Source organism: Oncorhynchus keta, chromosome 9, assembly GCF_023373465.1.
Source record: "Oncorhynchus keta strain PuntledgeMale-10-30-2019 chromosome 9, Oket_V2, whole genome shotgun sequence".
Taxonomy (NCBI): Eukaryota; Metazoa; Chordata; class Actinopteri; order Salmoniformes; family Salmonidae; genus Oncorhynchus; species Oncorhynchus keta.
Genome location: NC_068429.1, coordinates 32,427,866 through 32,455,864, shown reverse-complemented (window position 1 = coordinate 32,455,864; position 27,999 = coordinate 32,427,866). Strand labels below are relative to the sequence as shown.

The 27,999-nt window shown below is 41.8% G+C and overlaps 1 protein-coding gene across 2 annotated transcripts in view; it reads left to right on the top strand.

Moving 5' to 3' along the window:
* Nucleotides 1-27,688, top strand: part of LOC118387572 (arrestin domain-containing protein 1-like) — a 43,863-nt gene extending 16,175 nt beyond the window's left edge. For both annotated transcript variants that reach the window (XM_035776061.2, XM_052525698.1), the window contains exons 2-8: nucleotides 12,493-12,603; nucleotides 15,157-15,207; nucleotides 20,435-20,589; nucleotides 20,966-21,148; nucleotides 21,346-21,522; nucleotides 24,619-25,084; nucleotides 25,188-27,688. In XM_035776061.2, coding sequence (XP_035631954.1) covers nucleotides 12,493-12,603; nucleotides 15,157-15,207; nucleotides 20,435-20,589; nucleotides 20,966-21,148; nucleotides 21,346-21,522; nucleotides 24,619-25,084; nucleotides 25,188-25,261 — 1,217 coding nt within the window. In that variant the 3' untranslated portion in view covers nucleotides 25,262-27,688. The remainder of the gene's footprint in view (nucleotides 1-12,492; nucleotides 12,604-15,156; nucleotides 15,208-20,434; nucleotides 20,590-20,965; nucleotides 21,149-21,345; nucleotides 21,523-24,618; nucleotides 25,085-25,187) is intronic.
* The last annotated feature ends 311 nt before the right edge of the window (nucleotides 27,689-27,999 follow it).

Genomic DNA, 27,999 nt, shown 5'->3' with positions numbered 1-27,999 from the left:
GTATCGTGACTACAGCCTCAAGCTCATTACCATAACGCAATGTTAACTATTCATGAAAATCGCAAATGAAATGAAATTAATCTATTTGCTCTCAAGCTTAGCCTTTTGTTAACAACACTGTCATCTCAGATTTTCAAAATATGCTTCTCAACCATTGCAAAACAAGCATTTGTGTAACAGTATTGATATTTAGCGTAGCATTTAGCGTTAGCATTCAGTAGGCAACATTTACACAAAAAACAGAAAAGCATTCAAATAAAAACATTTACCTTTGAAGAACTTCAGATGTTTTCAATGAGGAGACTCTCAGATAGCAAATGTTCAGTTTTTCCTCAAAGATTATTTGTTTAGGACAAATCGCTCCGTTTTCTGCGTCACGTTTAGCTACGGAAAAAAACCTGTATCCAGGATTGTGTAAATCTATCCGCAAGCTCATTACCATAACGCAATGTTAACTATTCATGAAAATCGCAAATGAAATGAAATTAATCTATTTGCTCTCAAGCTTAGCCTTTTGTTAACAACACTGTCATCTCAGATTTTCAAAATATGCTTCTCAACCATTGCAAAACAAGCATTTGTGTAACAGTATTGATAGCTAACGTAGCATTTAGCGTAGCATTTAGCGTTAGCATTCAGTAGGCAACATTTACACAAAAAACAGAAAAGCATTCAAATAAAAACATTTACCTTTGAAGAACTTCAGATGTTTTCAATGAGGAGACTCTCAGATAGCAAATGTTCAGTTTTTCCTCAAAGATTATTTGTTTAGGACAAATCGCTCCGTTTTCTGCGTCACGTTTAGCTACGGAAAAAAACCTGTATCCAGGATTGTGTAAATCTATCCGCAAGCTCATTAGCATAACACAACGTTAACTATTCATGAAAATCGCAAATGAAATGAAATTAATCTATTTGCTCTCAAGCTTAGCCTTTTGTTAACAAGACTGTCATCTTAGATTTTCAAAATATGCTTCTCAACCATTGCAAAACAAGCATTTGTGTAACAGTATTGATGGCTAACGTACCATTTAGCGTTAGCATTCAGCATGCAACATTTTCCACAAAAACTATAAAAGCATTCAAATAAAATCATTTACCTTTGAAGAACTTCAGATGTTTTCAATGAGGAGACTCTCAGATAGCAAATGTTCAGTTTTTCCTGAAAGATTATTTGTTTAGGACAAATCGCTCCGTTTTCTGCGTCACGTTTAGCTACGAAAAAAAACCTGTATCCAGGATTGTGTAAATCTATCCGCAAGCTCATTAGCATAACACAACGTTAACTATTCATGAAAATCGCAAATGAAATGAAATTAATCTATTTGCTCTCAAGCTTAGCCTTTTGTTAACAACACTGTCATCTCAGATTTTCAAAATATGCTTCTCAACCATTGCAAAACAAGCATTTGTGTAACAGTATTGATGGCTAAAGTACCATTTAGTGTTAGCATTTTCCACAAAAACCATAAAAGCATTCAAAGAAAATAATTTACCTTTGAAGAACTTCAGATGTTTTCAATGAGGAGACTCTGTTAGATAGCAAATGTTCCGTTTTTTACAAAAAATATTATTTGTGTCGACTAATCACTCCGTTTTGTTCATCGCGTTTGGGTAAGGAAAAAATAATAATAATAAGTCATTAAAACGCGAACTGTTTCCCAAATTAACTCCATAATATCGACAGAAACATGGCAAACCGATGTTTAGAATCAATCCTTAAGGTGTTTTTCACATATCTATCGACGATAACTGCCACGATGGATTTTTACTTTCTCTTCTGAAGAAATGGAACGCGCATGGACCTACAGATTACGCACACAGGACACCGGGCGGGACACCAGGTAAATGTAGTCTCTTATGGTCAATCTTCCAATGATATGCCTACAAACACGTCACAATGCTGCAGACACCTCGGGGAATAGACAGAAAGCGCGGGCTCATTCCTGGCGCATTCACAGCCATATAAGGAGACATTGGAACACAGCGCCTTCAGAATCTGGAGCATTTCCTGTATGAAACTTCATCTTGGTTTCGCCTGTTGCATTAGTTCTGGGGCACTCACAGATAATATCTTTGCAGTTTTGGAGACGTCAGCGCTTAATACGGGCACGTCTTTTTATCCAATAATGACACAGCGCCCCCATAGGTTCAAGTGGTTAACGACATGCGATAGGAGGCCCTCCATCATAGGTATGGAGAACCTCGCTGGTGGTCTGGAGGCGGTGGAGAACATGGAGGAATTATTTCATGGTCGTACCCAGTAGAGCCAGCTGGTCGTGATGTTGGTGTAGATGACAGGCAGTATTCTGTATCGTATACACAGAGATTCAAAAAGCAGATGCAGAAGGTGAGTTTAATAATAAGAAGCATGAAGATAAACAAAACAGGAGTAGCGTACTGAACGTAAACAAAACCAATACTGCCTGAAGACTGAGGCTACTGAGGGCTAAATAAAGGGGAAGTAATCAAGTTAATGATTAAGTCCAGGTGTGCATAACGATGGGGAGCAGATGTGCGTAATGTGGGCTGCCAGGTCCGGTGGTGAGTAGACCGTCGAGTGCCAGAGAAAGGGAACATGAGTATGCGGGACATCTTCACTATTTATATTAACAATATTGGTTCATCTGTGAAAAAATAAATACCTGTATGCAGATGACACTGTAGTGTATTCTATTGCCCCCACAGCTGAAAAGGCTCTGTCAGAGCTTCAATCGTCCTTTATTGCCCTGCAGAAAACCTTTGTTTAGTTGAAATTGGTACTTAATGCAGTTAAAACCAAGTACATGTTATTTTCCAAATCACGTAAAAATGTATCTCATGATTTATGCATACGTACTATGGACGGTGCCCTCATTGATCATGTCCCATAAATATTTGTGCATCTGGATTGATGAAACGCTATCTTTCAAAAGGCATGTTGATGAGTTGGTTAAGAAATTAAGAATTAAAATAGGCTTCTTCTATAGGGACAGGTCCTGTCTTTAGTTAAATAGCAGAAAAGATATCATTCAGTCAACATTCATTCTAGATATTGACTATGGCGATATAGTCTATATGAATGCAGCTGCCACTGTATTGAAGCCTTTGAACAGAGTTTATCATAGCTAATTTGGGTAATTACAGGCTCAGTACACATCATTTAATTTTGTACCAGAAAGTAGGCCAGCCCTCCTTATAATCTTGTAGATCGATGCATTGCGCTCTTTTTGTCTATAAAGCCCTCTTGCAAAAACTTCCGCCATACCTTACCTCTTTGTTAACCTTCAGACGTATAAGTTACCAGACCCGGACTCAGGGGTGGCTAACCCTGGAGATCCCTTCAATCGCCACCGAGTCAGGTAAATCTGCATTTTGTTTCTTTGCGCCTTTCATCAGGAATGATCTCCAAACGTCCTTAAAGTTGGTGGAGTTGGTGCCTCTAGGGAAATTTAGGGGGATGTTAGAGGGCCTTTTACTGAAGAATGTGTTTGTTTCATGTGATTGTGTTTTGATTTGAATGTATTTTCTAATAGATATGTATAGCATAATAGTTGTTTACTGATGTGTATGGTGGGCTCATCTGCAAAAGAGAACGTGGTCTCAGCATGACTCCCTACTTAAATAAAGGTTCAATAAAATACAAATGATTTGAACTCTGCAAGATGGTTGGAGGAAATTAACAAGACACATGGTAAAATGTACATGGTCTAAAAAGGAGGTCAAGAGTTTATGGTACATGGTATGTGCTGGCAGTAGTGGTGACTTGGTGAGATGCTCTGTGGGCGAGACTGTGGTTCAGACAGAGGATGTATGTTAGGGGAACTTCAGGCCAAACTCGTATGGTAATGTACTGTATCTGTCTGTCCTGCACTAGTGGATGTGAGACTGACTGGACAAAGGAGAAGACAGACAAAGCAGCTTTTCATAATGACTAAGCATAAACAGCCCTCTGTTGAGATTATAGTGGTCAGTAAGTGCTCTCTCTTTTGATTCACTCCTAACTCTGACTCCTGGTCTGGGTCTGGGTCTAGGTCTAGGTCTGGGTCTAGGTCTGGGTCTAGGTCTGGGTCTAGGTCTGGGTCTAGGTCTGGGTCTAGGTCTGGGGCTAGGTCTGGGGCTAGGTCTGGGTCTAGGTCTGGGTCTAGGTCTAGCTCTGGGTCTAGGTCTGGGTCTAGGTCTGGGGATAGGTCTGGGGCTAGGTCTGGGTCTAGGTCTAGCTCTGGGTATAGGTCTGGGTCTAGGTCTAGCTCTGGGTCTAGGTCTGGGTCTAGGTCTGCGGCCAGGTCTGGGTCTAGGTCTGGGGATAGGTCTGGGTCTAGGTCTAGCTCTGGGTCTAGGTCTCGGTCTAGGTCTAGCTCTGGGTCTAGGTCTGGGTCTCGGTCTGGGTCTAGGTCTGGGTCTAGGTCTGGGTCTAGGTCTGGGTATGGTGCTACAGCGGGAGCACGCAGAGAGAAAATGATAAACATGTAGCATTATATAACCTCCCCCAGGCTAAGCCTCTTATGCACACTAAACATGCACGCACACACGCATTCACACACATACACACTCTTTGAATGCAAGCATAATGATTCGCACTCTACTATACTAGTAGAAAATGGTGTATGCAAAATACCTTAAGACACAATCATCCATCTGGTAGTACCTATTACGCTGAATAAAGATGCTCTTGGTTACTCTAACCAAAGGCTTATCCAGGAGGAATTTAACTTTAAATGCAAATCCTAACGATTGGACTTGTCTTTTGAGAGAAACTACCCCAAGTCTTGTGGAACCTTAGCTGTAACAACATTTCTGCAGTCCTGTCGGTGCAGAACTCGCTTACAGGCATTTTAACTTCTAGATAATTAGATAAACTGTCTGTGTGCTCTTTGAGTGTTACTGAGAGACAGTGAAAGGGAGTAGGAGGGAGAGCACTAAGTGGAAAGCCAGATTCTCTCTACTTGTTTGCAGCGCTTTAAGATTTGATGGGGATAGTGAGTGTGGCATTGTATTACTGGAGTGTCTGGATGAGATGTGTTGAGAATGCCTACAGTAAGTAGTGTCTGGATGAGATGTGTTGAGAATGCCTACAGTAAGTAGTGACTGGATGAGATGTGTTGAGAATGCCTACAGTAAGTAGTGTCTGGATGAGATGTGTTGAGAATGCCTACAGTAAGTAGTGTCTGGATGAGATGTGTTGAGAATGCCTACAGTAAGTAGTGTCTGGATGAGATGTGTTGAGAATGCCTACAGTAAGTAGTGTCTGGATGAGATGTGTTGAGAATGCCTACAGTAAGTAGTGTCTGGATGAGATGTGTTGAGAATGCCTACAGTAAGTATGGGGGGTCTCTGCACTGCTAATAGGCCTAATTTAAAACTGGAGGCTACCAAGGTTTTCTTTGTGGTACCTTTACATGTGACATATGCTGTGCATACAAACATTCAAGTCATCTCACCAGGGCTTCAGAAGCTGTCCTGTAGTATGTTAAACTGTTATGAGCACAGCAAACACCACTATGAGTGTGGTAAACACCACTGTAGCTAAGGGGAGTTCTATGGATTTGGCTCTGTGAAAGTTTCCACCCTTTTTATCTAAGGGTGCTTTATCTTAGAGGAATTTATGTGCATGTGTCTATTCACTTGTGTGCTGGTGTTTAATGCTACTGTTGACGTCAGGTTCCTCTGAGACCATCCATGGAATGTTCTTCCTTGTTTCCCAACAGATTCAGCAGACCTTCTTATTATGCTCATTAATACTCCTGACCCAGTTGTGATGAAACCCCAGCCTCTGGACAGGCACAATCTTCCCCTTGTCTTAGCCAATGTGTCCAGCTGTCTGCCTGCTCCTTCTTTTGGCTGGGGGATAAAGAGCTACCTCTGTCTGTATTGTTCTCTTAAAAGCCGGACATTAAACAAACCCGCTGTAGCTCCTCTGTTTTCAGCTCCACCAGTTAGAACCCTACTCAGGGTGCACGTAAACAAGGAAATATCGTTATCAGAGGGTTAGTCTGTCTATCTGCCTCCCTGCCAGTTCCTACTGCCTGGCTCACATGCTGACTCATTGCTGCCATGCAGTGATGTCACTAGGAGTCATGTTCTGTAAATGCATTTCTTTATATCATGGCCCTGATTGGTTACACAGTAAAGGCTGGGACAACCCTCTATCTGTTACCAAGGAGTTTTTTCCCCCATTAAAGATGTTTGGATTATCCTCCTAGGCATGTAACAAAAGATGAACTAGGCCTATAACATGAAGCACATGTTTAAACAGCCATGTCCATTCACAGGGGCTATAGTATCTTAAGTTAGAAATAACACAGACACATTATAAACAGTAATGCAAAATTGCATAACAGCTTCCGTGAAAGTGTCTGCTAAAGATAGACAATCCTGTGGGAAGAGAAGAAAGCTTGGAATGTCAGGTATAAATAAGCCCTTCATACATAGACAAAAAAATGTATTTCAAACCTACAGGAAGAAGTGTGAGAAAAAGAAAGAGTGACAATGCGAACTATTTGAAGCTCTTGACTGAGTGGATATAGTAAAACTGTGTGTCAAAGGTCCTGATCATATTAATAGTCCCAGTATTGTAGAGATGGAGTATTCTATGCTGTCTGATCCTTCTGGGATCAGCTGTAATAAAAGAAGCTGGTGTTCTCCACGCCTACAGCCATGTTTCCCTGACACACTTATTGAACCGTGGAAGGCTGAAGAGGCCTTGGAAAGACTCCAGTGTGTTTGAGTGAACACAGACACTCGACAAAGACACAATGCATTCAATGATCATTCTTCGTGGTTGTTTGACATGTAGAGTTTGTAATACTTCACGGGTAGTCTGGTGAGAGATGACTTAAAGATGCTAAACTCTTGTTCACATTACTATGTGTGAGTGATCCCTGTGGGCACTGCTTGTAGGTGTGTGAAGGAATATAGTTCTGTGGACAATAGACATGCTGTCACTCAATGTAATTTGATGACAGGAAGTCATATGATGCCACGTATGCCACGTAGCTAGCTGCCTTATCTGAGTTACTGTTCATTAGACACGTGTAACTTCCTGGCATTGCAAACCTTTGAGGGCAAAAGCTTGACTTGCTCTAATGCTTGAAATGCTACTGTCAATTCCCCCAAAACTTTGGTTTAACAGCACTTTACTGTAACAGTAATGTACTGTTAAACCAAAGCTTCTCAGGGATTTACAGTAACATATTGTACCTTTTTACAGTAACTTACAGGTAACTAACTGGCTTCTAGTAATTTACTGTAAAAACAATGCTTTTACAGTGTAGGTTAGTGATGGGGAAAACATTTTATACAGTTACATATCGTGATATTATTTTTGACAATATATCGTATCATTTTGACAATATCACAATATTATTTTTGCGCTTGTTGGCTGTACCTGCACTAAGTATTTTTCCTTCATAGCTTGATCTCCACTTTTTTTTTAAGTAGGGAGCCAATTTGTTTTCAGTACTTTTATTTCCATGACTGATCAAAACTTGTTTTCTCGTGCCTCTCTCTTGTCCCTCTGCAGCAGACATATGGTGAGCAATATGTTTGTAACATGGAATCGCAATAAAATTACTGTATTGAATCGCAATACATATAGGATCGTGATAATATCATATTGTGTGGTCCCTGGCAATTCCCAGCCCTAGTGTAGGTCCAAATACAGTAGCTGGCTTTTGTAGTTTGTATTGAAGATGAAGATGAACAAAGATGAGTTGGAAGCTTTATTACTCTTGAATGATCCAGAAGGAAATGAACCCATGTTTTTAAGAGCTTGGTCTTAGGTACCCTTGACTTGGTGTTGGAATAGTGTTAGGAAGGCTTCAACCCTGCCTGGTGTGAATTTTGGCAGCCGGCATCTGCTACATATTAACACATATTGTGGTCTCTGCCTTTAATGCCTTGTTCTCCTGTGTCATGATGCCATCAGACAGACTCACACAACAGCTCCATCTGTTTCAGAGTGGCACTGGAAATACCGATCCATTGCAGCCATCCAGCTTCTCTGCCAATCTGCCCCTTCTCTTACCACAGGGTTATTCACCATTCAACCCAACTACTGCCTGCCAGTCTTTCTGCTGTGGTGATGGGGATAGCAGATTAGAGAAGCTAGCTAGCTAACTCTACTGTCAAGAGTGATTACCCAACCTGTTCCTGCCATTTACTATATTTGTCTCAACAAGGGTTTGTAAATACTGGCCAGCTGCTGCTGCTAGTTATGTTTGTGTACAGTGTACACATATTTAATGCCCCTCCCCTTCACAAATGTGACCGACCGGCTCAATTCGGTCCTATGTAGCAACATTTTAAACTGTATTTTTTACATAGGATAAAAGTAGAGACTCAAAGCTAGAAAACGGTATATCATACACTGCAGTTGAGGAACAATTGAAAAGTAATTCTGCTTTGAAAGTTTATAAACTTGTAACCCCACTTTTGAGAAAATGGACCTCAAATGTTTTGGTAAACCTACTGGAGAAATCTTCTTTGTCTACACCAATTCAGCATTATTCACACCCTCTTAAGCCTTAGCCCCACCCATCTCTTTAAGGATTCACATGTGTGGCCATGTGCTAAACTGAGTAAGGTAGTGTAGTAAATAACCTAAGATTTCAAGACTAAAAGTGATGAAAGTAGTAACAAAAATACACTTTATCTAGTCCTTGGCCTACATCCTAATCTGACTTTGGTGCAGGTCATGTTGTCCTTCACATTACCGGTAAACACACACTATATCAAATATAATCTAAGTTGCACATGCACAGGATTTCATATTTAACCAGGCAAATCAGTTAAGAATAAACTCTTATTTAGAATGATGGCCTACCGGGCTGCCTTGTTCAGGGACAGAACAACATAATTTTACAGTTTCAGCTTGGGGATTTGATCCAGCAACCTTTCAGTTACTAGCCCAACACTCTAACCACTAGGCCACCTGCTGGCCCAGAAGGTGTAAACAGTACAGTGGAATGGTTATTTGCATAGTAGCAATATCAAAAATAGACAGTGTCCAGATAAATATTGTATAAATATTTTATAATTATTAGATGATTCTTACCCAGACACACTTGTCAAAATGAATGGTTCATGTGAAAGAAATATTACAACCCCCCAGCCACATCTAGCTAAGTGGAGAGGTCAGTATTGTCTAGACATGTACACATGTTCTTGAAATACAATAGATTACCGTAGTCACCCACAGATACACATGGCTAACTTGATGGATCATGTAATCATCTGGCAAAGCAGAGTCTTTTGTTTAGACATGTAGCTTGCTAGCTAGCTAGCTAAACAATGAACCTAATGGTGCTTTCAAGACAAGGTCAAATCATGACGTCAGTGATTTTCAGGTCGGAAAGTTGGGGCTCTAGAAAGAGGCCTGAGTTCCAGAGTTTGAATTCTGAGTTAGACTACTATTCAAAATGATTTTTCCCAGTAGGAGCTTATTTTTTTCCAAGTTCTCAGTTGTCGTCAACGCACTGAAGTCGGAGGTCAGAGATTTCCAAGTTCCAGAGTTCCCAGTTGTTTTGAATGTGCCAATAATCCCAACCCATGCTACTAGCAATACAAACTGATTGTCATAGCTAGCCACCATGCATGAATCTGCAGGTAGCTAAAGCTAAGCAACAAGGTTCAATGTTAGCTAGCTAGCTAACATTAGGCTATAATTAGCAATGCAAATGGCTTTCATCATCTCCTTACCTATCACACTCTGCTTCCACTGGGCATTCCAGTGATTTCAAAACTCAGTCAAGTTCTTCCGTGACAACCACACTGTTGATCGCCGTTTCAGAAGACTCTACGATGTACAATGCCAATTTCTGGTTCAATGAAAATGTTTTGACCTATATCAGGGATTTCTGATTCATTTTCAGTCAGAGAGAGTCAGCATAGCAGGATCGTCCTCCAGATGCTGAAGAGCTGTAGCTACACTTTTGCAGTTCTTCATGGTATCTTTCAAAAAAGGCACAGTAGAAACGATTACCTACACATTCTGAGCAGCTCATGCTATAGACAGAAGCGCGCTACATGGCAGACCAATCGGAACTCATCTCTCAGCATGTCCAGCCTATCCATTATCTCAGGCAATCATGGCTAGCGAGAAGGTTACTGTCTTTTCTGTGGCTAAACCAACCAGGCTCTTAATTTAACAATGTTATATGTATTTACAAGTTTGTTATTAAGGCACATGAAAGTTCACATGTTCTAGAAAGCATTTCTGCCCAAGAATGCATTTTGATAAAAAAATATATGTTTTGTTCGAATGCCTTTCCTGTGAAGTAGTGACATACTCCCGATTGGCACAGTGGTCGAGGGCACAGCATCTCAAAGCTGGAGGCATCACTACAGACCCTGGTTCAATTCCAGGCTGTATCACAACCATCTGTGATTGGGAGTTTCATAGGGTGGTGCACAATATTGGCCCATCGTTGGCTCGGGTAGGCCATCTTTGTAAGTAAGAACTTGTTCTTAACTGACTCACCTAGTTAAATAAGAATGCCTAGTTTCTTAAACAAATGTGTTGATATCAAATGGGGTGAGGGTGAAGAAAGACGTGTGTAGGTGCATTATGCTAAATGGGGCAGATAGCTTGAGAAACAGATCGCATTGTTTTTTTAATGCCCACATGGGCCGTTAGTTTGAAGGGCGCTGGTCTTTTCTGTGCACTGTGAATTTTGCTGTTGTTCTCCCAGAGCAGAACAGAAAAGCTCTGCCGGTGGAGGGGAGCCATCTGCTACTTGTGTGTGTCTCTGGTGCCAACACAGGCTTCTGCATGGGTGTGGGTGTGAGCCTGTGGTCGCTCTGTCACATAACTGCACAGTGTCATATGCCACCACTTCCGTCCCCTGCACAGATCTCTCTTCTCTAAATCTGACCTCTTTCTCCCTCCCTCAATTTCTGACAATGTGATGCCATGAGGGAACATGATGCTATGGCGATGCAGGTTTCTGTAAGAGATGAGGAAAGTGACCTTGTGTGAACATTGTGTTCAACTGCACATTATCAAAAGGTTTCAGTTCCTCCTTAGAGAAAGGAAGGGGGGAGGAGAGACAGACGATAGATAGATAGATAGATAGATAGATAGATAGATAGATAGATAGATAGATAGATAGATAGATAGATAGATAGATAGATAGATAGATAGATAGATATAGTTGTGTTTGGTGAATTGGGCTTCAGAAAATCTCCCAGGCTTACCCAACTTGTTACATAATCATCTCAACACTCAAACATGGCTGAACACAGCAGGCTGATGATGGGTTTAACAGCAGTTAAACAATACATTTTGTTTTCCAATATGTTTTTTTCTAACCATCATTGAACACAAAATGGCGTCCATTCGACACCAGTTTCACATGAATATTGGCAGCACTGATACTGTTTCTCCTATTTCCTCCTCCCTCTCCATCTGTTGATAACTACACAACACAATCAAGTCTGTTTTGTAAGATTATTTATGACTAAGAGAGAATAGAGCCCCTTTGCCCAACTGCAGCAGCCGCCACTAATGACCAAAGTAAGGCATCATGCTTTGTGAGGGTCTGTGGTGTGCCTCGGGTCATTATGATGCTAATAAGTCTGCGGCATTCGCTGTGTTTTTCTCTCCAACGGTATGCAACTCAACACAAAGGCCTTTAAACCACACAGACCCTCTCCATACATCACCCCACTGAGCACTGAGCACAGACATCAATTCAACGTCTTTTTCACATTGGTTCTATGTCATTTCAATGAAATGACATGGAAACAACGTTGATTTAACCAGTGTGTGCCCAGTGGGACGTCATATGTGTTGTGACCGCTGTGTGCAGTCTGATCAAAATAACCCTCTGGTTCATTCTCAAAGAAGGAGATATGAGCTTATCACAGGACATCAGATTAGTAGTGGCTGCATGTATGCAGCATCATGAAACATGATCTAATCTCCTGGTACATATCTAGGTTATATAATGATAATATTACCCAGAAAACATCTGGTTCACCTGAAGTTTGACGTAGTTGTAGAGTCTGCCTGTCCCGATGGGGCAAGGCTGGCTGGCTCGGCCCATAAAGGCTAGCTATTGGATTTGAATTGCATTAGCGTCTCAGCAACATAATCAATAGCCCCATCGAACAGGTGGAGTGGCGAGGCTAATACAGTCTGTGATTCAAATAACTATACCAACCCATCACTATTGAATGTTGAGTGCTGCTGTTTTTATACAACACAGTGAACACACCAGGACTCAGGGTATTCTCTCTAAAGGGAATTCTCTCTGAATATTGGGCTTCTAGTCAACAGAAAAACATATTTAAAGACACCATTAATTGAAAACTCTGGTATTCGGTGTTTGTAGCATCCATACCATTTATGGGCTCTGTTTTTCTATACCAGCTCATTACTTAGATTAAAAAAAACATTGTGAGAACTACCATTTTAGGGAGTTATGGATGATAGGACTTATGGACTCAGTTAGTAAACTATATAGTAAACTGTATACAGTTGATTGACTCTTTTCTTTCTTTCCATTCCAGCCATTAAGGTGAACTGCCTGGGATCATGTGGGGTCTCCAACAAAATGAACGACATGTCATGGACACTGGAAGAGCAATACTTCAGCAGCACACTGTCTGTAGCTGACAAAGGTGAGGACTATGGAAGCCATTTTGGGGCTACTGATTCAACATGTATAGAGTATAAGGTATAGAATGAGAATCTAAATAGAGGCTCTTCAGTGGCCGTGTTACAGCCCCCTTCATCTCTGTTGATTATAAAATGTATGATAATGTAGCTTTCTGCCTCTCGATTGGGTTTTTGTCCGCAAGAGTGGTTTTGCATTTATATTGGTGATCACTCTAAGGGATAATTAACATTTTCCACAGCTCTTGTGACAAAACTAGTGAAACTGCCATCAGCTAAAGTAGTAGTTCCCTGCATATGGGTGTTCCTGCACTAAATGTTCTGTCTGCCCTCTCAGATGAGAAACATGGCTGTGCCTAACAATTACTGATCAAGAGAAGAGATGTGCTGTGCTCCACAGATCCCATCTGTTTAACTGTCTGGTGGTGCTCTGTCCTAGTACTGGTCAGGGAGTTCAGTATGTGATCTGTGAAGAACACAATTTATGCTGGTTAGATTAACGTACCACCAATATGTTGCTTAATATTTACACCACCTCTCTCACCTACAGACCCAGTGTTTTTACCAGAGAGCAGGCTGTTCAACTCTGTTTTCTTTCTTCCTGTCTACATATATAGTATAATCCATAGTCTTTCCTTGTTATTTTTATATATTCTATATCCATACTGATTAATTAACCCATAACTTTGGTGTTGAAAGCACTTTGCTCCAACAACCCACTAAGCCGTCTGAACTGCACAATTACAGTCAAGAGAGCTGATTTAATCTTTTTGATGTCATTTAATAATAAAATCAGGGAGGTAGAACTTCGAGGCAGAATTCCTCTGTCCAGTGTCTGTGTTCTTTTGCCCATCTTAATCTTTTCATTGTATTGGCCAGTCTGAGATATTACTTTTTCTTTGCAACTCTGCCTAGAAGGCCAGTCGCCTCTTCACTGTTGATGTTGGGACTGGTGTTTTGCGGGTACTATTTAATGAAGCCGCCAGTTGAGGACTTGTGAGGCGTCTGTTTCTCAAACTAGACACTCTAATGTACTTGTCCTCTTGCTCAGTTGTGCACCGGGGCCTCCCACTCCTCTTTCTATTCTGGTTAGGGCCAGTTTGCGCTGTTCTGTGAAAGGAGTAGTACGCAGCGTTGTATGAGATCTTCAGTTTCTTGGCAATTTCTAACCTGGAATAGCCTTAATTTCTCAGAACAATAATAGACTGACAAGTTTCAGAAGAAAGGTCTTTGTTTCTGGACAAAAAATGTGCTTTTCTTCAAAAACAAGGACATTTCTATGTGACCCTAACTTTTGAACGGTAGTACTGTATATATACAGTGGGGCAAAAAAGTATTTAGTCAGCCACCAATTGTGCAAGTTCTCCCACTTAAAAAGATGAGAGAGGCCTGTAATTTTCATCATAGGTACACTTCAACTATGACAGACAAAATGAGAAAAAAAATCCAGAAAATCACATTGTAGGATTTTTTATGAATTTATTTGCAAATTATGGTGGAAAATAAGTATTTGGTCACCTACAAACAAGCAAGATCTCTGGCTCTCACAGACCTGTAACTTCTTCTTTAAGAGGCTTCTCTGTCCTCCACTCGTTACCTGTATTAATGGCATCTGTTTGAACTTGTTATCAGTATAAAAGACACCTGTCCACAACCTCAAACAGTCACACTCCAAACTCCACTATGGCCAAGACCAAAGAGCTGTCAAAGGACACCAGAAACAAAATTGTAGACCTGCACCAGGCTGGGAAGACTGAATCTGCAATAGGTAAGCAGCTTGATTTGAAGAAATCAACTGTGGGAGCAATTATTAGGAAATGGAAGACATAAAAGACCACTGATAATCTCCCTCGATCTGGGGCTCCACGCAAGATCTCACCCCGTGGGGTCAAAATGATCACAAGAACGGTGAGCAAAAGTCCCAAAACCACACGGGGGGACCTAGTGAATGACCTGCAGAGAGCTGGGACCAAAGTAACAAAGCCTACCATCAGTAACACACTACGCCGCCAGGGACTCAAATCCTGCAGTGCCAGACGTGTCCCCCTGCTTAAGCCAGTACATGTCCAGGTCCATCTGAAGTTTGTTCGAGAGCATTTGGATGATCCAGAAGAAGATTGGGGGAATGTCATATGGTCAGATGAAACCAAAATAGAACTTTCTGGTAAAAACTCAACTCGTCGTGTTTGGAGGACAACGAATACTGAGTTGCATCCAAAGAACACCATACCTACTATGAAGCATGGGGGTGGAAACATCATGCTTTGGCCAGGTCATCTGATGCAGCACTCTATCACTCTCCTTCTTGGTCAAATAGCCCTTACACAGCCTGGAGGTGTTTTTGGTGATTGTCCTGTTGAAAAACAAATGATAGTCCCACTAAGCGGAAGCCAGATGGGATGGCGTATCGCTGCAGAATGTAGTGGTAGCCATGCTGGTTGTGTGAAAACTTACACTGGCTACTAAGTCAGTCTGTCTTGCTTTCTTTGTCTGTGTGTGTCTGTCTGTCTAAATGTGATTTTGCTTGTCTATCTGACCAAGTGAAATCTCTCTTACAGGTACACTGGCAGCTGGCGAGCACAGCTTCCCTTTTCAATTTCTCATTCCAGGTATGTTTGGAATTAGTCTGGAAAACCTGTTAAACTGCATGCCACCATGTCAACCATACTGAGGTCAATTTAAAAAAAAAAATCTTTACAGTATACCAGAACTGTTGTTTGTGACGTTGAAGGAAACTGGTAAAACAGCTGATAACGTGAAGTTTCTGAACAGGCACAGTGTTTGTTGCCTTTGTAGTATTGCCTAATGCCCTTGGCTCTTTGTCTCACAACGAAAGAACATTCAGTACAGTTTGTTCAGGTAAATAAAGAGATGTCTTTTCATATCACAGGTAGGGCACACTATTGACTCTGTCTCTGCCCTTGTGCTTTATGCACTTCACCTTAAAGAGGGGCTGAACTTCCTGATTTAGCCTCGGTTTCAATTCCCCTCATTAGGAAATGCGACTGAGAATGAGATTTGGGTTTTGGAGGTGTGCTTTGATGTGGGTGTCTTGTGTGTATGGTCAAACATGGGAAGTGTTTGTACTGTCACTGGCAAAACAGTACACAGTTAGTCACTCACCCTTCTCAATAACACAGTTTAAGGTCTTGTGTCTAGGCAAGCTAGCCAACTTCTTTCCCCAATTAGCTTCAGCCAGCCGGTGTGCGACTGTGGCAAAGTTGGTTTGACTTTGGATAGCCTACATCTGGGGATAGTTAGAGACCATCAATAAATTACACAATGTAAATGAGGCAATATTTTCATGTTGCCCAGATTTGAGTTGTCTCATTAAATGCTTTAAATATTTGTATATGAATTTCTACAATTTATAGGTGGTTTGAGGTTAAGTCATTGAAATTTGGAGCTATTGATTTAAAAAAATATTGTCTCATGTACATTGTGTAATTTACCGGTGGTCCCTAACTAGCTCCCATAGGGATATCGAATGTCATACCAAGTTTACCATGGGCATTATGATCGGTGCGCTCCGAATTTATGATGACTTGGGTGCTGCCAGCTGTAAGCATGTGGGCAGGATGGAAATCAACCCAACTCAAGAAAGACTTTTACGGTACCCTTCATTCCATGACATATATTTTACATTTACATTTTTATATTTTATTCCTAATTATCTCACAAATTGCCATTTTTGACGAGACTGACTTTATGAGAAAATGTATCCTATATACACTTTGTCGTCAATTTTGACTCTAGAATGTTTGACTCATATTGACGCCACTTTCAAAAGGAGAAGTTGTCCCGTTCGTCATAGTGATGAGACCAAGGCGCAGCGTGATAGGCGTACATACTACTTTAATAAAGAACGAACACTGAACAAAACAACAACACGAACGTGAAGCTATGTAAGGATAGGATAAGGATAGGATAGGATAAGTAATCCTTCTCACCCCCCTTTAAGATTTAGATGCACTATTGTAAAGTGACTGTTCTACTGGATGTCATAAGGTGAATGCACCAATTTGTAAGTCGCTCTGGATAAGAGCGTCTGCTAAATGACTTAAATGTAAATGTAATGTAAATGTAACAAGTGTGCTGACATGTACAAACCAAAAAAACAAAATGGAAAATGGCAATTTAAATAGGATCCTCAAGCAGACAACGATAAACAGCTGTCTCTGATTGGGAACCAATTCAGGACACCATAGACCTACATATACCTAGACATACTAAAACCCCATATATACAAAAACCCGAGACAGGGAAAAAAACAACAAGACAATACAAAAACTAAACCAACCAACCTTGTCACACCCTGACCTAACCAAAATAATAAAGAAAACAAAGATAACTATGGTCAGGGCGTGACAGTAACCCCCCCCCCCCCCAAAGGTGCGGACTCCCGGCCGCAAACCTAAACCTATATGGGAGGGTCTGGGTGGGCATCTAACCTCGGTGGCGGCTCTGGTTCTGGACGCCGCCGCTTTTCTTTACACTGAGTCCGTTCTTGTATCATTGACCCGTGGATCATCGGAGACTCTGGACTGCGGATCCTCGCCGGATGTTCTGGACTGGGGACCGTCGCTGGAGACCCCAGACTGTGGACCGTCGCTGGAGACCCCAGACTGTGGCCCGTCGCTGGAGACCCCGGACTGTGGCCCGTCGCTGGAGACCCCGGACTGTGGCCCGTCGCTGTAGACCCCGGACTGTGGCCCGTCGCTGTAGACCCCGGACTATGGCCCGTCGGTGCCGGCACTGGTGGTACCGGGCTGGTGACACACACCTCACCGCGAGTGCAGGGAAGGAGGCACAGGATACACTGGACCGTGGAGACACATTGAAGGTCCAGAACATAGAGCTGGCTCAATACTTCCTGGCTGGATGCCCATTCTAGCCCGGCAAATGCGAGGAGCTGGAATAGAGCGCACCGGGCTAGAATAGTGCACTGGAGACACCGTGCGCATCTCTGCATAACACGGTGCCTGACCAGTTACACGCTCCCCACGGTAAGCATGAGGAGTTGGCTCAGGTCTCCTACCTGACTCAGCCAATCTCCTCGTGTGCCCCCCCAATCTTGGGGCTGTCTCTCGGACTTCCGTGCTAGCCGTGTACCTTCATATCTTCGCTGTTCCTTTATTCTCCTGTATTTCTCCTCATAGTATCGCCGTTCCGCTTTCGCTGCCTCTAACTCCTCCTTAAGACGGCGATACTCCCCCGGCTGTGTCCAGGGTCCTGCTCCATCTAATATCTCCTCCCAGGTCCATCTCCCCATTAAGTGCTGTTCCTCCTTTTCACACTGCTTGGTCCTTGTTTGGTGGGTTATTCTGTCACATTCGTCATATTGATGAGACCAAGGCGCAGCGTGATAGGCGGACATACTACTTTAATAAAGAACGAACACTGAACAAAACTATACAAACGTACACCGTGACACTATATAACTAGAGTGCTAACAGGCAACTACACACGTAGACAATAACCCACAAAACCAAAATGGAAAATGGCAACCTAAATAGGATCCTCAATCAGAGACAACGATAAACAGCTGTCTCTGATTGGGAACCAATTCAGGCCACCATAGACCTCATATACCTAGACATACCAAAACCCCATAGATATACAAAAACACTAGACAGGCCAGAAACACATAGACAATATAAAAACTAAACCAACCACCCTTGTCACACCCTGACCTAACCAAACTAATAAAGAAAACAAAGATAAGTAGGTCAGGGCGTGACAGAGGTTGCTTATTACGTTAATTTATCAATATCTATCACTCCAGTGTTTAATTGCTATATCATAATTACCTCGCCACTGTGGCCTATTTATTGCCTTACCTCCCTTACGTTATCTCATTTTCACACTGTATCTCATTTTCACACTGTATATAGACTTTTCTCTACTGTATTATTGACTGTATGTTTGTTTATTCCATGTGTAACTCTGTGTTGTTGCATGTGTCGAACTGCTTTGCTTTATCTTGACCAGGTCGCAGTTGTAAATGAGAACTTGTTCTCAACTAGCCTACCTGGTTGAGGTGGAAAAAAAGGTGAAATAAAAAATAAAATAAATAAATAAAATACTAAATTTGCTCTTTAATCCTAACTGCTTCAGTCAGCCAATATCTCCTGTCTAAGTGGGTGATATATGTCAAAGTTGGCCATGTAAGTCATCCCCGACCAAGTACTAACACAAAGGCAGAGTTAACAAGTGCCAGTAGCCGAGAGAGCCATATTGTGTCCCCACAGACACACCCCTGTGTAATAACACATGACATTTTGAATGCTTCTTTTGACTGGACTGTGAACTCGAGTACATGCAGGTGTGAGGTCACAGACAGTTCAGTGTCTGTCCATTAGGCTCCACTCTGTCTGGGCTCGGTGGGGTGGGATGGATGTCTATATATAGTCCTTTAGTCCTGTCAGTGTTTAATTGCGCCTTGTGAATACCCCCCCCCCCCCACGCTGTTCCCCCCACCCTCGTCTACAGAACAGGCAGAAGACATGATAATTCCAGAGCTGATGACAGGATCATCCAGGCAGTGACCCAGTGACAGTGCCCCCTGCTTGTTGCCAGGTCAGGGGCTGACAGGGGAGGCTTTAACATCTAGGCTCGAGAGCTCCTCCAAATAGGATGCTACATTAAAACTGCTGTTCATGCTGTGAGGATTGGTGGATGTACTTAAACACTGACAAGTAAAGACTTAAAAACAGGAGCCCTTGGTTCTGTGGAGGATGCTGGAGAAGAGATAGTGGAAGAGCTTTTTGTCAGGCCCATAGACTCAGTCAGACAAGTGCCCCTGGTGCTGGGTTCCTTCTGGCCAGGAGCCTGTCTGTGTCTGTTCTGCCAAGCCTTTTACACCCAGCCTGCTGCTCCTCACTAATCCTTATTGACAGCAGGAAATTCCCCTGTGCAGCACCCACTACTGACATTATAATTTAAATGAGTCGGAGTGCAGAATTAGAATGGATCATACTGAGAAGTCCAGAGACTTGTTTGTTCTGTGTACACCTTGAAATCTCTACCATATTGAATCAATCTATTTATTCCAATGATTTATAGGAATGTACAATAATGTGTTTGGTTCAAGGCCAATGGGTAAATCAGTGGACACCACGCATTCTAATTTGAATGTATCAGCACCTGTCATGCTTTAAGGAATGAGCTGAAAACAATAGATGGACATTTCTATTACCCAGTAAGACCTTTGTAAATGTATTCGGATTGAGGATATACTGTAGATGTATCTCTGTTTGTCCTGAACTTCATCCTGTAATTCTCCATTCCTTCTCTCCATCCAACCTCTCAGAATTGTTATTTTTGTCTTTCCCTTCTTCAGTTTCCTTTCCTCATTCCCTTCCCCTCCTCCTTTATCATCTGTCCTTTCTGGACTGTGTAAATCAACAGTGTCCTCCTCCTGTCCTCTTAGGAGGGGATTTGTACAGCTCAGACAGATGAGCACAGACACTTGGTGACAGCGCTGCTAGGAGCACTGAGTATCTGTCCCCCTGATCTGATCTATCTGCCTCCCACTGCTCAGACCAAGCACTGACTGGCATTTCTCTGATAAAGCACACACAATGACCAGACATAATTTTAGACTGCCAGTCTGTTTTAGTTAGAATCTCATATCCTTGTTTATAGGATTCATCTGCAGACAGCACAGGCTTTATGAAATAAATGAAACAGCTTTGGTTAATGTCGATGCAGTAGCTGTAGCACTTGATGTCGTGAATGATTTATCTCCATGAGTACATTTTTGTATACAACCTTGAACTTTCTGTGGTCAATCTTGCACTGTCTAATAGCTGTATTTCTCTCTGCCCAACCAAGTGGCTGCCCCGACCTCCTTTGAAGGGCCCTTTGGGAAGATTGTTTACCGTGTGAGAGCCATCATAGACACACCTCGCTTCTCCAAGGACTACAAGGCCCAGAGGCCCTTCTACCTACTTAACCTGCTCAACCTCAACCAAGTGCCCAACATTGAAGTAATGACCAGTCAACACTGTCTCAACAATATAATCAAATTGTTTTGTAACGCAGTCATTTCAATGGAATTACCTAAAAAAATAACTAGATATAGTACTTGGCTGGAGACCATCTTCTGGAACAGTAGATAATGTCTGAAGAGGACAGTGAACTACCCATAGAGTGCCCACTTATTTGATCATGCCTTATTTAGTTTGATAGTTATGGGATTTGATTTCAGCACAATGAGCACAGCACAACTCCTATCTGGTCTTTTATTAAAGATTACGGGAGGACTCCTCCTTACCCCCAGCTCTAATTTCTCTGTTTCTATGCTCTGTTCACCTGTCCATTGGAACGGCTTGTTTTATCCTTCCTATGACTGCTTCTCCCCAGCAACCCAGTTATGCTGTGACCACTAAGAGGTTCAGCTACCTCCTGGTGAAGACGGGCACCCTCATGATGAAGGCTTGCAGTGACCAGAGGGGATACACACCAGGCCAGATCATCAGACTAGCCACTGAGATCCACAACAAGTCAGGCAAGGACACAGGCTGTGTGCTGGCCAGCCTCATACAGGTACCCAAGACCTATTTAATGTCTCATGTGCTCTACCTATTTTGTCCTGCAAAACAGATAGTCTGACTGGTTTATGGGCAAATGCTGATATACCGTATATTTTGATGTGAAGTGAAGTGATGTGATGCTTTGATCTGTATTGTCTCATCTGTATGTTGGTCTGACGGGCTTCACGCTGATGAATCTCTCCTGATCAGAAAGTGACTTATAAGACCAAACGGGCTGTTTTCGACCTGCGGACCATAGCAGAGGTAGAGGGGGCGGGAGTGAAGGCGGGGAAACACGCTGAGTGGCGGGAGCAAATCATCGTACCGCCCCTCCCCCAGTCTGGCCTGGCCGGCTGTAGCCTTATAGAGATCGATTACTTCATCCAGGTTAGTAACACCCTCAATGAAGTGCACTTGTTGGGATCCCCTCAATGAATAGTGTTGTTCACAAGTGGTGCTTTAGACTTGTAGCAGTTGTACAGTGTTCTTTCTATAGTTGTAGTTAAATAAAGTTGTAATATAAACCAGACACTGTTCCTCATACTGTATCATAGTGCTATAATCCTCTCATTAACCCAATGCACCTGTGATGTAGTATGCTGTAAATCATTCATGCTCAGTCTGATGTTTCTTTAGTGAGTTCAGGGATTATAACTATGGTAATCTCTTGTTCCTAATACAGTATGGCAAAGCTATTTTTGTCAGTACAGTCCTTAAAGGCCCTGTGCAGTCAAAAATGTGATTTTCCTGTGTTTTATATCTATTTCCACACTATGAGGTTGGAAAAGATTGTGAAATTGGGAAAATGACGTAGGGCTGACCCCATTTAGTCGACTGTTCGATTGTTTGGTCAATAGGCTGTTGGTCGACTGAGATTTTTGTAGTCGAGCAGTAGCAAAAAAACTAAAAACATGGTGTACAAGACACCTGTCTGAGTGGACTGATCCATTCTGGAGGCTGTGGGGATGGCCCAGTCCATCAGTCTTAAGACAATGTGCTACTGAAATTGTATATGGTTATAATATGTAAGAACAATGGTACAACAGAAATAAAGATTTTATTATTTTATAACACATGCGCTTTCTCGTGTTGAATAGAGGTCGCTGTCCTCGGTTCTGGATCACATCAACATTGGTGTTGAAAACAATGTGGCGGAAGGCAACAGCGGAGTTAGGAGATGAGAAAACAGCCCTTGTCTTAATTGTCTAAGAAAAGTGAGGAGAGAGGAAACGCAAAATTAATTAGGTCTATAATCAATCGCCTTAACTGTTAAACGTGCCTGGCTTTATAAATCATCCATACATATCTACAGAAATAAGACAGATCCTGCTTCTGTTGCCTGTTTAAGTGTTTGGTCGATAGCCTACCGATTCCGTGAGCATCAAGCCTCACGCAACAATTTAACAAATTGGGCTGTTTTTAATCTTTGATATTGTCACGCCCTGGTTGAAGTATATTGTGTTTGTCTTTATTTATTTGGTCAGGCCGAGGTGTGACATGGGTTTATTGTGGTGTGTTTTGTCTTGGGGTTTTGTTAGGTATTGGGTGTGTGGCTTAGTGGGGGTATCTAGCAAAGTCTATGTCTGTCTGGAGTGGTTCTCAATCAGAGGCAGGTGTTTATCGTTGTCTCTGATTGGGAACCATATTTAGGCAGCCATATTCTTTGAGTGTTTTGTGGGTGATTGTTCCTGTCTTTGTCTTTGCACCAGATAGGGCTGTTTCGGTTTTCACATTTCATTATTTTGTAGTTTCTTCATGTATAGTTTTTCCTTCATTAAAATATCATGAATCATCATCACGCTGCATTTTGGTCCGACTCTCCTTCTCCACAAGAAAGCCGTTACAGCTATGCTCTTAATACATTTTGTTAGACCAGCCTTTCTGATGTTATTTGTAATTTAGTTAGTGTTGTTTACACTGTTCCAAATGTCAGAAATTATTATTTATAATAATAACCCTCCTTTTCCATTGAGCTCCTTATTGTTATTATTATTATTATAATAATAAGTTATATCATTATCATTAGTAGGCTTAGTATAGCAGCCTTGTATAACCACCGTAGGTCTAAGAGCACATCCTGTTTAGTCTTAATATCGTAACTTACTTAGGCCTATATTTCAATAGTTATATAGGCTACTGTATCAATCCTCGATTCATTCGTTCATGTCATCACACCTCATTCGAGTCACTCATGATGTGAAACGCAATCAAGCATTTTAGTTTTCAAATAAAATAAAGCGTTAATTTGACTAATTAGTGTAAACAATAAATAGGACTAAACCGTTCCATTTCAGAAATTGCATTCACGAATGAATGCGACTGTTTTTAGTCTTTGCTGTAATAAAGGCTTTACCAAAAATAATAAAGAATTACACCAGACTCTCTGGTACGCTAATCATTTATTTAGTGTTTACAATGTTACAAACGGTCAGAAAAATTATATTGTAAACTAACAGCGCCTGTTTGGCACACACAGGCCCAATATGCACACAGTTCTTGCTTCTTATCTTATTTTTCTTGATCTCCAGTATTTTCCACAACTGGTCAAATTTATTCCACACATCTTCCCCTTTACTTCCTGCGCAACCAGCAACCTGCTTCGAGTTTATTTGTCACTTCCTCTGCATCCATTACGTGTTACGGTGTTCAGAGTTTGTTATAACCAATTTATTGACGTGATTATGATATGCTATAGGTCAGGCCCTATTGGTCACGTGCATTCGAAGCATACATGTGTCACATAAAGAGAGCAATGAGGGATTTCGGTAACAGAACTTTTCAGTCAGAAATTGGTGTAATTATGTTGCAGCTTCAGCAACATGGACAGTGCAATACACACTGATGTTATGTGGTGGTCGCTGCAGCAGGGAAGAGATAGAGACAACGGGTGCTAGTCACACAGTCACTGCTGTCTTCTCTTTTTCTTTACACAGTGCAGCAAGTCTGAGCCAGATGGCACAATCAAATGAATTGCCGTCGGATTCCCTCTAGTCATTTGTGTCTCTTAATTATTTCATCAAACAGTTCACTTAAAGCATTAGACAAGTTCAGTGTATATAGTTGATTTGATTAAAACACAGGATTTGTCTATATATGGAAAAATGCATGTTTAAAAATGTTGTCCAATCGATTGGTCGAAAGAACAGACAACTCTTGGTCGACCAAGAGTATTAGTAGACCAATAAGAAAGAGCGTTCCAAACCGCTCTGCCAATAACAGCTAGTTTTCAGTTTTCCCCTCCCCCTCAGACCAACCCCAGACAGTCCTTGCCAAATTCTTGCTTGAGAAATTACTCTTTTCTAAGAAGCTATTTTTGTTTCTTTTTTACAATTTTAATTGAAAACAATCACATTAAGGTACTTAATTGTTACCCATAAATGTTTTGATATTGAGATGAGAATAGCTGCATTGGAGTGTTAAAGGAGCATCTTGGAATGATAGGATATTTAAACACATTTACATTGTATCTTGTGACCGCTGCAGGTATCACTAAAGTCCCCCGAGACAGTTGTCACTTTACCCATCTACATCGGGAACATCGCTGTCAACTTGATCCCGTCACGATCTATGCCCTCAACTCCAGCCCCAACAACCATCCGCCCCAACCCCGGCCCAGAAGGGGTTACCCCGAGCGCGCCCCCGGCTGAGGAGGACTTGGAGGAGGTGTTGGGTGCAGGGGGTTCAGTCAGCGAGGAGATCCCCACAAAGAGTCACTCCCAGCAGGACCAATCCGGCCAGCCCCCCACCATGTCCCCCAGTGCATTCAGCTACGCTCCCGGTGTAGATTCCCCCCCCAGCCAGCGACGTGCCAATGACACCTCAACACCTCTGTTCTGTGTGTCAACTGGGGCCACCATCCCCTTCTTCACAGAAGGAAACGCCACCCCAGTACCCACGTCCTGTCCTCTCATACTCCCCCCTGAGTACAGCACCTGGGACTTCACACATGGTGAGTCACCCCCAAACTGTGTCAGTATGATGATCAATGATTAGTGAACAATGGCCTACTATATAGTCTGACTGTTTCTCTGGTTTGTCTGTGTATCTTACAGAACCCCCTCCCACATATGAGGAGAGCTGCAGCAGTAACAACTCCAGCTTCAACAACAGAAGATCGCAGGAGTGAGGACTGAGCATAATGCAGCTCACAACCACAATTACACTCCCTAAAGGACCAATAGGATACTGCAACCCTTTCTCCAAGTGCATAGAACTTGCTCTCCTCCTAAATATTACTTTAACAATATATTTTTTAAAGGGATCATATCAGATTTTGTATTATAGTTTATACCCCCTTCTCCCTGACTTAAAGGACCTGCTGTTATATAGATGGAATGAGAGTGCAAATTCCCTGTGCATAACAGGAGGACTTCAGAGATAACTTATAGAAGGTAGGATATTCCATAATTGGAGTCTATTGGAGACTAAACGTAGTGGGTAATACAAATTGTGAATATTCTTGCATTGTTGACTTGAAATTGTTGTAGGCCTGCTACTATATCTCCTTTTTCATCCTTCAAACACAACCAAAATCTGGTCTTTATTGTAGTTTCCTTCCATATGTGCACACTACTGTAATTCCGATCCACTTCCACCGCAGTGGCTCCCTCTTTTGATGAGTGGAGTAGGGGTGGCCAAGCTGGACATGAGGTTCTTAGCATGTCTACCCCCTGGTGGCCATCAACGGAAGAGAATGGAGCCTATTGGAAAAGCTTCAGATCTTCACTTAAGTTCAATGATGCCTGCTGACGAAGAACATACTCCATCAACCTGTGATCTACTGACAAGGAGCTTCTGGAATGTGCATCTTATCTTGTCACACCTCGTCATCCTGAAACAGACAAGCAGGACATTGTACTCTTGGGTATGCAGGGGAACTGACGTAGCAAGGGTTGATATGCGTTTATGACATCTGATGCAAACACCAACTTTTCTTTCACCTTCTTTACCCTGAATTAATGGAGATGATCTGTTGATTTTCCCCATGTGGCCTTAACTCAGTCTGTTCTAACTACATTACTATGTGCTGATGAAGACAGTTGTCTTCAGGGTTGCTGTTGCTTTTGAAATGGCAGTCCATGCTGATCAAATGTGTTGGTGTGACAACCAACAGTGTTAAATGTTCAAGCACAAGACAGCACTTTTTGACAGTTTGAAAACTGTGCATGTATCTGTTTTTGTGTGTGAATGAGTATATAGTGTACCAGTTTGTGTGTGAATGGGTATATAGTGTACCAGTTTGTGTGTGAATGGGTATATAGTGTACCAGTTTGTGTGTGAATGGGTATATAGTGTACCAGTTTGTGTGTGAATGGGTATATAGTGTACCAGTTTGTGTATGTGAATGGGGATATAGTGTACCAGTTTATGTGTGAATGGGTATATAGTGTACCAGTTTATGTGTGAATGGGTATATAGTGTACCAGTTTGTGTGTGAATGGGGATATAGTGTACCAGTTTGTGTGTGAATGGGGATATAGTGTACCAGTTTGTGTGTGAATGGGTATATAGTGTACCAGTTTGTGTGTGAATGGGGATATAGTGTACCAGTTTGTGTGTGAATGGGTATATAGTGTACCAGTTTGTGTGTGAATGGGTATATAGTGTACCAGTTTGTGTGTGAATGGGTATATAGTGTACCAGTTTGTGTGTGAATGGGTATATAGTGTACCAGTTTGTGTGTGAATGGGTATATAGTGTACCAGTTTGTGTGTGAATGTGTATAAAGTGTACCAGTTTGTGTGTGGCTGATCGCCCCTCCTGTCTTTGATAGTTGATAGCGTTGGACATCTCAATTTGAAAGCCAAACATCAGGCAACATCATCCACTCTGTTTGTATGAGTGTTTGTTTTGTATGTCTGTCTTGTTTCTGTCTCAATTACGGCATCCGTTTTTATTTATAAGCCAACCTCATTGTGGCTTATGTATTCACAGAGTTGTATGAAACAACCTTTAGCACCTTCTGTGGGAATACATGTACCGCCATCCCTCCTCAAAAGGTAGCCTATATAGTACAGTCACAGCCTTTAATACCAGAAAATAGATTGCAGATGGTATTGGGAATTGATCTGTGGTTCAGACCACCGCTCTATACTCATTTTTTATTTGTATTTTACCATTATTTAACTAGGCAAGTCAGTTAAGAACAAATTCTTATTTTTAATAAGGTATCAGCTCTGAAAGAACCATAGAAATGACACCTGTATTTGCCATGTGCTATTCCGTTATCTCCAAGATTGCTACGGCAGCTTGGTTCTCGACTCATTTCAGGCTGCCTTTATCAATCCTGCTCCATTGTTTGTATTTCTCTTCACGAAAGTACTATAGCTTTATAAACTCCGACATGTTTTTCATTGTCCATTCTTTTCCCCTCACAAATGGGTGTGTGTTTTTGTATTTTTCTATTTGTAAACAGTTTTCTGGTGCATATGGTAGCCATTTGAGAGAGAGAAAATATTCTGGAAAATAGTAGCATCCTGGTTAATCAATGTAATATTTCAACTTGTCCAAATTGTACAGTGTACCAATAAAATTATCTGTCATATCATTTGTACTGGCTTTGTAAAGTAAAGTGGTTTGTTGGGCCCTATATTTAAGAAACCTGTCCCGAAGTACATAGATTGTTAGATTATGAAGCTATAAAAGTGGTTGGCTAAGGAGAATAAAAAGGTGACCTCAGGTGCCGTCAAAATAAATGGGTTTATCAACCGTGTGCGCTCTGCCAGGGATTTCTTCCCATCCTATATGCCTCATGCTACAGAAACAGGAGACAGGCTCTTGGTCCTATGAGCCATTCCAGCTTGTGCAAGGCTAGTTACTCACATATCTTGGTGTGACTATTATACACTATACTTTAGCTGCCTT